The 12002-nt window shown below is 34.3% G+C and overlaps 1 protein-coding gene across 1 annotated transcript in view; it reads right to left on the reverse strand.

The window, feature by feature from the left end:
* The window catches only part of ASCC3 (activating signal cointegrator 1 complex subunit 3), a 251253-nt gene that overhangs the window by 92439 nt on the left and 146812 nt on the right, over positions 1–12002 (reverse strand). The window contains exons 15-16 of the mRNA XM_084201554.1: positions 6517–6708; positions 5967–6191 (exon numbers count right to left, since the gene is read on the reverse strand). Of these exons, the coding sequence (XP_084057680.1) occupies positions 5967–6191; positions 6517–6708 (417 nt within the window). The remainder of the gene's footprint in view (positions 1–5966; positions 6192–6516; positions 6709–12002) is intronic.

A 12002-nucleotide genomic window follows, 5' to 3' on the forward strand; every position in this document is an offset into this window, starting at 1 on the left:
AAAGACAAACCAAAATTATTCTGTAGTGGATATGGTCAAGGCAATTTAAAGAAGAGTACTTGAAAAGAAAAGAATCTACATTTAAAAGATTAATTTTATCATGCCAATGTGAAAGCATGATCAGGTCCTAAACAAAATTATATGAAGAATCTTAAGGTTTTTCCTTCCTCATACTCGGCAATCCCTTTATACGCAGTCTTTATAAATAGTTTTCTCCTTTTGTAGCTGCAAGTCAAACATACAGGTATCTGCTAGATTTTTGTTATATTAAAATATAACAAAATTGAACAGATAATATTCACATATATATACATATATAAACATGTTTATTTATATTTCAAGGCTAAATCAGGTACACCAAACCATTTTTTGTACTAAGTGACTTTTTTTCCTTGAAAATTCAATACTTTTATCACCAAATTGTTGACCACACACATATTTTTACTTGATAACTTCAGCTCTATTTTACCAGAAGAATTTACTATTTCCTAAATGTCCCATGAACAAACTTTTTTTGGTTGCTGCCGGTTGTTAAAACAAGAAAAAGTCCCTCTTACCAAAGTTTTGTGATCCATTACTGCATTTTTAAAGCTACTTTTGTTTTATTGGTGTTTGGATTTCATATAAATCTTCCATGTGACTTGGCAGAAATAATAATTTTAAAAAGCCTATAGAACTGAGTACATATGCATGTTCAGACTGAAGTATCAAGACCTTTATAACAATTCTGACATTCTTTTTCATATAACATAAATATCTTGTAAAAAAATAACAATGAACGACATATCTGCCTTGAGTAAACTCGAATCCAGTAAAACCTTGTTAATATCAATGTCTAATAGCATGGATAACCCTAGGCATGGCTTAACACACTTTTCAAGTGGTATTTTATTGTTCAAAAGCGTAAGGAGGTTGGGGGAAGCCCCATAGTATTGCTTTTCAAGGCAATAGCTACATAATGCACTGAAGTAGCTACAAAAGCACTCAGTTCTTCCCAGACTGCTACAGGGATAAGATAGAATAGAGCCCACACGTTACTGTTACTTGATTTGTACACAGGTTATTTGGAGCATTTGATTTCTTTGCATGACTCAAATATCTTTCAATGCAGAACTTAAAATAGCTTAAAAACATAGTCCACTAGTAGCATTTTCAAGAACCACTTTCACAATCATGAGAACATAGCATTCTTGTTACTGAGGACCATGAAGTCTGACCAAAAAAACCCCAGAACATGCCTCACTTTTTATTTACCTCATTTGCTCAAATATCTGATTCTATTGCTATTCTATTCTATTCTAATTAATCATTTTAATAAGTTAAAAGCAAAACTGAGGAAAAAAGCAATTGTGAAATACAGTTGAGTTTCAGATATGGCACTGAAATCTAATACTGCACTTTCCTTCTTCTCACAAATTCGATAATATGCCGTCAAAAAAAACCAGAGTAATTTTTAAATATTTGCTGCCATCTAGTGTTCATGTAAAGTTCTTAGGGACTGAAAATTTATCCTACATTAAACAGTATGAATGATCCAAGTTTCCAGCATTTCCTCAACGGTGTATTAGACATTTAGTTGCAGATGGAATATTTGGTGACTAGAAATATTTACTATGTTGACATGGTATTGTCCAATTGCACCAGTTTTCATAAAACAATTTTGATTTTTCACAGCTCAAATGTAAATAATGGTGTTTCATCATCACAGAATGCAAGTTTGAGTACCGCTCACTGAGTAATTTTAAATTACAGCAATAAACAGCATCACACAATTTAAACTAATTTTGCAGGGACTGACGTTGCCATCCTTGAGCAATGTGCTTAGCAGCATTTATTATTATTTATTTTCTTTTTGCCCCCTTTTTTTTTACAAATGCTATACCACAAACTTTATCAAGTTGAATGATATTTCAGAGGAGGTAGTTTTGATTTGCAAAAAAGTGTCAACAGATATAAGTAGCATGGCTTTCGGGGGGCAGCTTTTGAAAAATGAGGATTTTTTCTCTGATATTTCTGATGATTAGAAAATGGCATAAAAATATTACACATAATACATACTGAACTTATTATATAGCATAATACATTCTCTTTTACATATACATGCCCTTTTTACAAATATACTGTCTGTTATTGTTGTATAATTGATTCTGATTACACCAAGAAAAATTTCAATATATATATATATCAAATATTTGTTGTTAAGGTAAGAGAGTAAGGACCCTTTCTTACAACCAAATAAGCCATTTTCTATTGCCTTTGGAAACCAGTGGATTTTAAATTACTATTTCAGCCCCATAGGACTATGGTCTCCTTCCTGTGAAGCTTTTGAAATAATTAATGCTAGTAGAATTGTCCCAAGTCAGACAGAATCTCCTGTGCTTGGCCCCATACCCAGATCTGCCATTCAGTCACCCAGCTCCTGAGCGGATTCTTTTTTAGGAAGGAATTTTTCATCTCTTCTGAGAACCCCTTCTTTCAAGGCAAAAGATTAAGAGGTTTGTCCAGATCTAAAAAGTCACCACGTTCTACATTCCTGTCTTCAGAGGAAAATCGCAAGCACGTGCAAGTGAAGGCACACACCCTGGGGAAGGTATACCCACTGTCCAGCACTGCAAATCATTTCCTAAGCTCTCTGGGGAAAGGAGTCATCCCAGCAAACAAGCTGGAGTCCAGCTGTGGTTGTCAGGGAGGGCTCTTTCAGGTGGAAACCATTAGGGAAGGAATGGGGACCTGCATCGTATGAGCTATTGATGATAGTTCCCAGATAAGTTAAAGTTTATGGTCTAATTAAACCACATCCCCTGCATCTTATCTTTCTTCCTGTATTTCCAGAAAAGACAGCCGTAGGTATTTTCTGTTTGCCAGCTGGTCAACTGCCCCAGGACTTGTTCCTCTCAGCTAAGTACCTTAACTAACTGTTTTATTCCCTTTTACATCCTATTATTATGCCCATTGGCAAAATCTCAGCAAAAAAAAAGGAAAAGGGCATCTCCATGCCTTCGTTGATCATCACTTATCATTTACTATTCTGCTAATTTTTAGGAGGAAAAAAACACACAAAACCAAACCAAAATTCAGATCTGTAGGAGAGAGTTAACGGTGAACTGACATGCTGATAAACATATTCAAAATCTTAATTTTGGTGTCAACTCAACAAAGTTGGATATATTTCAGGTTTTCCCACTCTGTAGTTCTCCTAAGAACAAAAGCACTGAAGCATCAAGATCAGCTGTCTCTGAGGTTAGGTAACAACAAATGCTGAAGGGCAAAATGCAGCAATGAGGAAGAAGCACCAAATACATTTCTCCCAAATTCTTTAACTATTGCATCTCAAGGTCTTTAGTCTTGGCTTTGCACTTCATATCTTTAAATGGATTTTTATTCCATTTATGGACTGTTTTTAAAGTACTTTTCTGTTTAGAAACATCTCCCTGTAGAAAGTTCCACTCTTTAACCATCCAGTTGACACAATTTTATTTTCTAAACCTGCCACTGGCTCATTGCAGCCAAAACATCCTGGTTCTTGTCCCAGGAGAGATGCAATCTTTTGCCATATTACTTCATTTATTACTTCACAAAACTCTGTCATATAATCTTGATTTTCTTTTCTTCTCTCCTGAAGCATACAGAAAAGTTGGTGGGTTCCTTTCACTGAAACTGATTTATTTCTTTGCCCATCCTCTCTGAAAATTTCCTGCTTCTAGAGAATTATTTTTTATATGGGGATTAGAAATACTGCAATTTTTTTGCACTATTGCCCAAATTTTCTCTCATGTACCACGTAAATCTAGGTATAAAATTCAAGGCCCTGGATTCCACTTAGCAATTGTGTGGCAAGGATTAAATGCTGTACTACCATAAATATCTGAATCATTCTTAACATCTACCTACTTCTGCCAAGAGACCTGGTCTAGATAAAAGCAATTTCATATTGTGGAAACATGAAGTCTTCTCATACTTCCAACTGCTGCCTTCATTTTATCAGCTCCTCTTTCAGCTGTTGGTGTGTCCAGAACAAATTAAGAATTTAAGCAATTCAGCAGTGTCAGCAATGCTTCTGGCCTTTAATTTGTTTCTCTTTACAACTAGAGAATAAGCATTTGGATTTCCTGAACTACTTGTAATAAAAGCAGATTCTGCTCCTACAATATGTTGTTTTATTATCCATCAGTGCAGATTTCCTGGTGCCAGCAACAGGCTCTGTTATGGAGAAGCTGTCATCAACATACTTGTCTTTATTTCTGTACCAAATGAGCGAAAACCCATATATTTTGTATCCATAGCAGTGCTTTGTTACTACCAAAGGGCAGAAGATGACTAAAATTGAATGTGCTTCCTAAGACTACATACTTAATCATATGACAGCATATATTTTAAAACATGTTTTATTTTTTCCAGAATGGTGCAGCATACTGGAATAGTCATCTCCAGATAAACTTACAAATTTCTTCTAAACCATCTGTATCTTTCTCAGAGAATCCCACTATCTTAGATCAAGTCAGCATACACAGAAGTTTAGACTGACTCAAATTATAAGGAAATGATAAAGTTGCTTTCCAAAAAACGCTGACACAATAGCTCCTTGTCAGTATTCATAGTATTGGTTACCTGTAATCTGGCAGGTACTAATTTTTCCTGCATGTTGTGACAGGAAGATAAGTAATGTCACATATGTTGTTTTCATGCCTTTGCTATACTATTGTGCTTCATTGCTATTTCTACTAACAATAATTTATCACTGTAATTAACAAAATTCTGATTGCATCTTCAGCTTCTGTAACTGTATCATTTAATGGAATAGGGGGTAATTTTAAAGCTATGAGTACACTGTTCTTTTCAGATTACTATCATTACACAAAATAAGAAAAAAAAAAGACTAACTTCCTAATATTTTATAAAATGTAGCAAACTCCTCTGCTGTGAAGGAAAGCCTACCCAACCCTTGTTTCACTGTCTGCTTCCTGTGTCTCAAAAAAAAGAACAAAGCTCTTCTATGAAATATGGCTGGATTCTTTCCTAGGAAAAGGCACACAGTATCCCAAAACCAGATCACTCTCTCCCGACTTATTGTGGTGCTGAACAATAACCACAAATATTCCTGACTTACACAATCAACTTTAGGAAGTAAATTTTTACTGCTAATGTGTAAAGCTGCTACTATGCAATCTATGCAATTTTAAATAACTGAATATCCATCCAGTTCCACTTAGAGAATATTCAGAGGTGTCTATTTCAAGGATCATTAAGTGTTGTCAAAAGGAAATGGTTGAGAGCAATTTATCTACCCAATGCAAGTATGCCTTCCATTTATTTTTTCTCCTTTTTTTGTGTGTGGTAGAAGGAGAGATGGGAAAATTGAAAAAGTGATGAAAAGATAAAATAAGCAAATATGTAAGAACTGTGCAGATAAAATAACAAGCATCTTTAAAAGGCTATTCTTAATAGACCAAATAAACTTCATATCTTTCAAAAGGATAAGCAGTTGTATGTCACTGGACATTTCAGTTTAGCTAAAATGCTTGACTTCAACCTGAAAAAATGTCTAGTGCCTTTGAAAAAAAAAAGTTAAAGCCAAGTCCATTATTCTTCCTATGCTGCAGTCAAATATGTGAATTTGGTTACATACAGAATGACAGGCTTTAATTTTTTGTGGATTTTACTTCTCAGTTATGCAGAGCATCTACTAAATTCTAAAAAATCACTTCTGATTAGGTAAATACTCCATTGCTACAGTTTTATCTTAATTGTATTTTGACCCTCCATCCTACTTTGAATACCTACTATATTTTGTAAAAGATCCCCCCTTTTCACATATGTAGCAGTTCACTTAAACAAACATACCTACACACTAACTGTAATAAAATATGTACAATGAAAATTTTATCGTGTGAGAATATTGCATTTTTGTTTCAAATAATGTCCATCCTTTAAAGTTTGCTAGTTTCTCTAAACAAATCAAAGGTTACCTCTGCATTTAAGTTGTCTGCAAGGCTTTCAAGAAACTGGCTTTCAATTGGGTTCTGCTGTGTAAGAAGAGTCAGGTAATGACTGAGTTTATCATGAGTTGTAATAATGATGCCTTCTCCGAATTTGTCAAACTGAGGCCGTCCAGCTCGACCAAATATCTGCATGACATCTAAAATTCCAAGGTCAACAAAGGAGCCTCTTTTTGCAGCATATATTTGTGTTCCCTGGTTGAGGAAAAGTTAATAAAAATTAACATAAATACACATGAATATAATCCTGATGAGCTGAATACTGAAATTAGGCAAATATAGTATGATTTCAGAAGTGTACTTTAACTAATCCTTTCATAATCTTTGATATATTTAAATCTTTACTATACAAACTAGACTCCCACTGGAGAGAATCAGTTTAATGAGATATAAATAACATTTCAAGTCAATCAGATATTTCCCTTCCAGGCCCAAAACTCACAAGAGATCTTGCTATCTATACTTCTTCACAGGTTTGTTTTAAGACAGATAACCCTTTGCAGTGTATGGAAGCTCTTACCTTAATAACAACAGCATGAGCAGGCAGATTGACACCCCAAGCAAGTGTAGCTGTACAAACCAAGACTTTGATATGTCCATTAGAAAACAAGTTTTCAACCAAACTTCTGTCTTGCCGCAGCATTCCTGCGTGATGAATACTAAATCCATCAGGAAACAGCTCACGTAATTGCTTATTTCTGGATCTCTGTACCTAGAGTGGACAAGATTAACAATTAAATTCACTTCTAATTACAGCACAAGAAGTATTGTATTAAAAAAAATACAGGTAAAATTTGGACATTATTATGAGTCATAAGAAAGAAACTACTTCTTCTAAGATTGGACTTTCCACCAAGGCCAGATGATTTTCTATAAATTAGTATTTCTATACTTGCATTTCTATAGAAATACTAGTATTTCTATACTTGCAGTACTTCTATACTATACTTTCTGAAGAATACCCTTAATTCTATAAAAGACTGTAGGAAGTTTAATCTTTGTACAGAAGGGTAGTTTCACTTAAATGGAGATTCTAGGTAACCAACAGTGAGTACATGGAAACTGAGATTTCTCTTGTTTTTCCTTAAAATAAATTCTTTCAGACTGTGGAGGCAGCTTGGGCAGGCTTGAGGCACCAGGCCACACACTATACTTACCATGAAGGAGGGGACACCCTTCCCCACCACCAGCCATTGCAAGGGTGCAGCACAGCCTAAATCAATAATTTCATAGTAAAGAATCAAACGGTTCATCTGCCCCTCATTTTCCCTTTCTCATAGGCAGGAGGCTGGGATCTCAGCCTGCAAAACCTCCAGCCTCCTGCAGGGTATGAACTCTGTGAGCATTATTTTTGGGTGCTGGCTTTATCACGCTTCATCTGTACTGAACACTAAGTTATGAAAAAATAATATACTTCCCTAATTTTCCACAAACACTTCTGATTTTCTGCCTGTCTCTTCCACATTCCTACCTGCTGCACTAACTGCCTTCCAAAATCAATTGCCACTAAATATGATACCAAAAGGGCGATGGTGATGACAATTCTAATCTTTTTCTAAACCAGATTTCTTTAACTTTGTCCAGGGAGAATCTCTACTTTTCCAAACCACATGAAGGTTAAGTAGTATTTAACTCTCACTATTTTCAGCCGTTCGTATTATAGTGAATTAATTCTAGATAAAATTAGATTTTTAGTGTTTTTATTGTTGATGTTATCTCTTCATATTTACCATTTCCTGACACACAGCCACCAGAAAGTTGATTTATGGGATACAGAGTGGGTAAAGCAAAGCAAAACATGGTTCGCAGTACTGGCAAACTGCCAAACATGAACAATAAATCTCTGCAAACACAGAAATAAATAGGGAGATGGGAATGCAATTATAAAAGGAGGACATGAAAAGAAAAATATTGTAGGAAAAACACATTTCTCAGTTTCTCAATTATCCAGCTTTTCAATATCTGATCTTTCCCGCTTTAGCAGTAATTATTTACTATTCGTTTAAAGGAAATCAAATTCAGCTTTTAAACTACACATGACTTTTTGGCAAATTTAATTAACTGCTGTAGCGCCTAAAAATGAATAAATAATAAATTGATAAAGTGGCCCTGCAGTTCATGAAGCTTATTCTTCATGAGCTAACAAATAGAACCAAATATTTCATAAAGAGCACAGATGCACCAGGCTTTGCCTTTACTGATTACCAACAACAAAATTCACAGAAGGTTGTGGAAAATTCACTTCAACTGCATACCTAACTGTGACACAGAAATTTGGATTGCTCTTGATTATATCTGGAACTTGGTGTAAGCATTTAACTATGAATTAGCTCTTTTCTTAAATAAGTGATTAAACAACCATCAAAAAATTCACTTTTTTAGAAGAACTTTCTGTGTTGGTGTCAAATGCCTATTTTATATGCATTAAAGTATCTACTTTTCAAAAACCACAATTATTCAATATAAAAAACATGACACTTTAAATATTATAATCTTAGCTAAAAAGCAGAATCTTGCTCACAATTTAAAAACTTCATACCTTCGTAATTTGATCGCTTATGTCATTTAATGTATGGAAAGACAGGGCAATATACAAATGGAAAGCTAAGAATAGTAGAATTGTGTACTATATATAAAAGAAAACTATTTGTTTATGGCTTTAGGAAGTACAATTTCATCAATTTAAAAGAAAGGAACTTGTGAATACAGTAAAAAGAAGAGGAAGGAGAAAGGTTTGTGACAGAAAACGTGTAAAGATATGGCAATGCTAGTCTGGCTATAATTCAATACTGACAAGCTTAAGCTTAATCCAAACTGTTCAAAAATACATAGGTACACTCACATGTTGCATTTAGAAAGAACAAAAACCTAGTTCTAAAATCTACCACACATTCTAAAACAACATATTTGAAATATTTAATTTTTAAATTTTAATTTTTAATTTTAAAAAAAGGTTTATTTATTGAATCTGTGAAGTGCTAGACTTCCAGTCTACACAGCTAACAGGTTTAGAAATATATGATTTTTTTTCCAAGACAGAAGATGATGAACTTTTTTAAATGAAAAAAACCACAGCTCACTTTTGACATAGGAAAATACCAAATGCTGAGGAAATAAAGTTGCTAGTTATTCTGCATGATTCTATTAACTGCACAGAAACAGAATTAATTTTCTTCCAATAATTTGTGTTCACTTTAGATTACAAAGATACAAGGCAAGTTAGTTCAAGAACAATGATATAATCCAATTTTATAAAATTCACCTGAGAAAATAAAATAAAAAACTGATTTCCATATCTCAGTGATGCCTTGAAGGATTGCCCACACAACATATTATTTAATGGCAGCATATCTACTTTTGAATGAACCTTTTAAACTCTTGTGAAAATGAAGAGCATGGCCCTTGTATTTAATTGGGATTTTAATGGTTCCAGAGACAGCAAAACCAAGAACTACTAAATAAAGGAAATGAAACTATAAAAAGTTATATTGCTTCCACCTCGCTCTATTACAGATTAAAACTAAGATGTTTTACTTAAAATTTAAAAAATGTTACGAAGTGCCTCAGGTGTACGGAGAAGTTGTTATTATGAGGTATAGCACAGGTCTCCTGATTAGAATTGATTTTCTTTCCCCTCTCTTATTGCTCAAGACAGCTGTAGATTTATGACCTTTGCTTACATGTGTGTGAGCATCTAAAACAGTATGTGTTAAATAAATTCCCAGTTTAGCTTGCTGCAACCTATATTTCTCCTTTAAATGTCTTGAATTTCATGCAATTCTTGTTTAAGACACATGAAAAATATGATTAGACAATTAGACATAGAAAAATGTCTTTCTTAATTTTAATGAGAAATGATGCATACATACCAGGAAAAAAGAAATCCAACTTTTCTACTAAAGACTTACAAAAGCTAACACCCTTCCTTACCCTTTTCATGCATCTGGTATCACAAAGGAATCATCATTCATAACAACTATAAGGTGTTCACTCTTTGAAATACTCATAGAGTGAACCAAAGAATGAGATTTTTAGTAGGCCTATAGATATCTTTTACTTTATATACAAAGAAGATAAAAAAGAGCAATAAAGCTTGATTATGAGAAACAGCTGCCAATAGATTGCTTCTTGATAAGTGAAATATGAATTTATGGTTTGTTTTGTGGGTTTGTTTTTAAATCTCCAATTGTTACCCTCATCTAGGACAAACAAAGTAGATCACTTTGCTATGGTAATTTTTTTTCATTCTGTAGATTACTCATTTTTCTTTTATGCATGCTCATTTTAAGATATTGCTTGAAATTCTGAATTTGGGTGGATTTTCCTACTATATAACTTGGGTGTTTTTTCCCACTAACAAAGCAGGTTTTGACTCATGTATTTTCTTTCAATAACAAAAATGGCACAGGCTATTCTAGCATTTTTCTCACGATCTCCTTACTACAGCAAACTTCATGCTCGTGACCATTTGACTCAATCATTGTAATTTCCGTTCTGTGGAGTTCACTATAGGGCAGCACTTGCACTTGGTTCAGAATGCACCATTATATTTGTTCACTGTTTTGAGCAATTCTGAGCAATTTATTCCCACCCTCCATTCTCTGCAATGTCCTGACACCCTGCAAAGTAGCAGCTCTTAATTTTGAGGCTTCATTAGCCTCACTTGATGAGTGCTGGAGCTCAGATAGCACAGACATCAAAGATCCCTACCCCAAATAAAGTAAGGAATCTTTTGCTGCACCCTTCAATGAGCAGCAGTTTTCATTAGTACTATTACTGTGTGATGAATACAGGTCAAATATACCCAAGTAACTATTTTGTAACTTTGCTCAGGACATCCAAAAATGTAATTTGTAGGCAGACCTAAATTGTTTAACTCCCACCAAGACAAAAGTCTCCGCTGCCTCATTCATATTACTAAAACTGCTGAATCTACTCTGCTGGCTCATTTTAAGAATACTGACTGTCTTTCAAAATTTATGAGATCAGGATAGCATGGAAAAAGTGTCCATCTGCTCCAGAAGTCAAGGTCAGCTGACAGAAACAGAACAACAAATGGAAGTTGAAGAGTCCATCCAAGGGCTTATTGCTGTTTCGTAAAAATAAAAGAACTAAGTATGAGAGAAACAGAAAGAAATGATCAAAGGATTGCATGATCATTCCCCATTTTTGCTCTTCAGAATTTACTACATCCATGTTGCATATTAATTTACCTATATATAAGTTTTATTCTTTTATTTTCAACTTCTGTTTCAAAGGAGAGAGATCTTGGATGGTGTAAATAAAATCACTAGAGGTTTGGTTTTTTTAAAATATGAGTTCAGAATACAGTAATTTTTTGTTATAGGGGAAAACATGAGACTCCTCTATATGCAGTTAGAGAAGTACATGAAACCTAGAGAAAATACTATGAAAGATAAGCAGTAACATTATCTGAGAGTTTATGACAACAATTGTATGGAGAAATGCAGATTTGAGTATAAAAGGAGAAAAACAGTAAGCATTTGAGGTACAATGATTTTACCTGAGGACTGCCCTTTTATGAATTGGAACTGTTATATGTATTACTCCACTTGCATTGTCTGCATAACAATTATCAGCAGCTGTTTCTGGGATAAAGCAGCATTTTTTGGGGTAGCAGTAAGATTACTTGCCTTGCTCTTTCCTGGGAACAGAGGCATTAGCTTCACTGACTGCTCATCCTGCAGCTGGGTCCTGTGAAGAACCCAAAAACTGCTGAGAGCTCTCCTCACCAAGATGACACAAATGACCCAGCAGACCATTTCTGGAGGGATGCAGGCTGCCCAATATGCTATTCTACATAATGAGTACATGTGCTCATTCGCTACACCTTCACTTTTTAAATGTATCTAAATATTCACTTTGTATAGTTATCCTGAAGTAGTACCTCTGTTCAGCACTTATTCTTTTACTGGGATATAACTAGTTGGTATCTGGCAAGATATTATTTGAAGATGGCAATTCTAACAAACAAATGTGAATCAG

Source organism: Fringilla coelebs (assembly GCF_963513975.1).
Source record: "Fringilla coelebs genome assembly, chromosome: 3".
Lineage (NCBI taxonomy): Eukaryota > Metazoa > Chordata > Aves > Passeriformes > Fringillidae > Fringilla > Fringilla coelebs.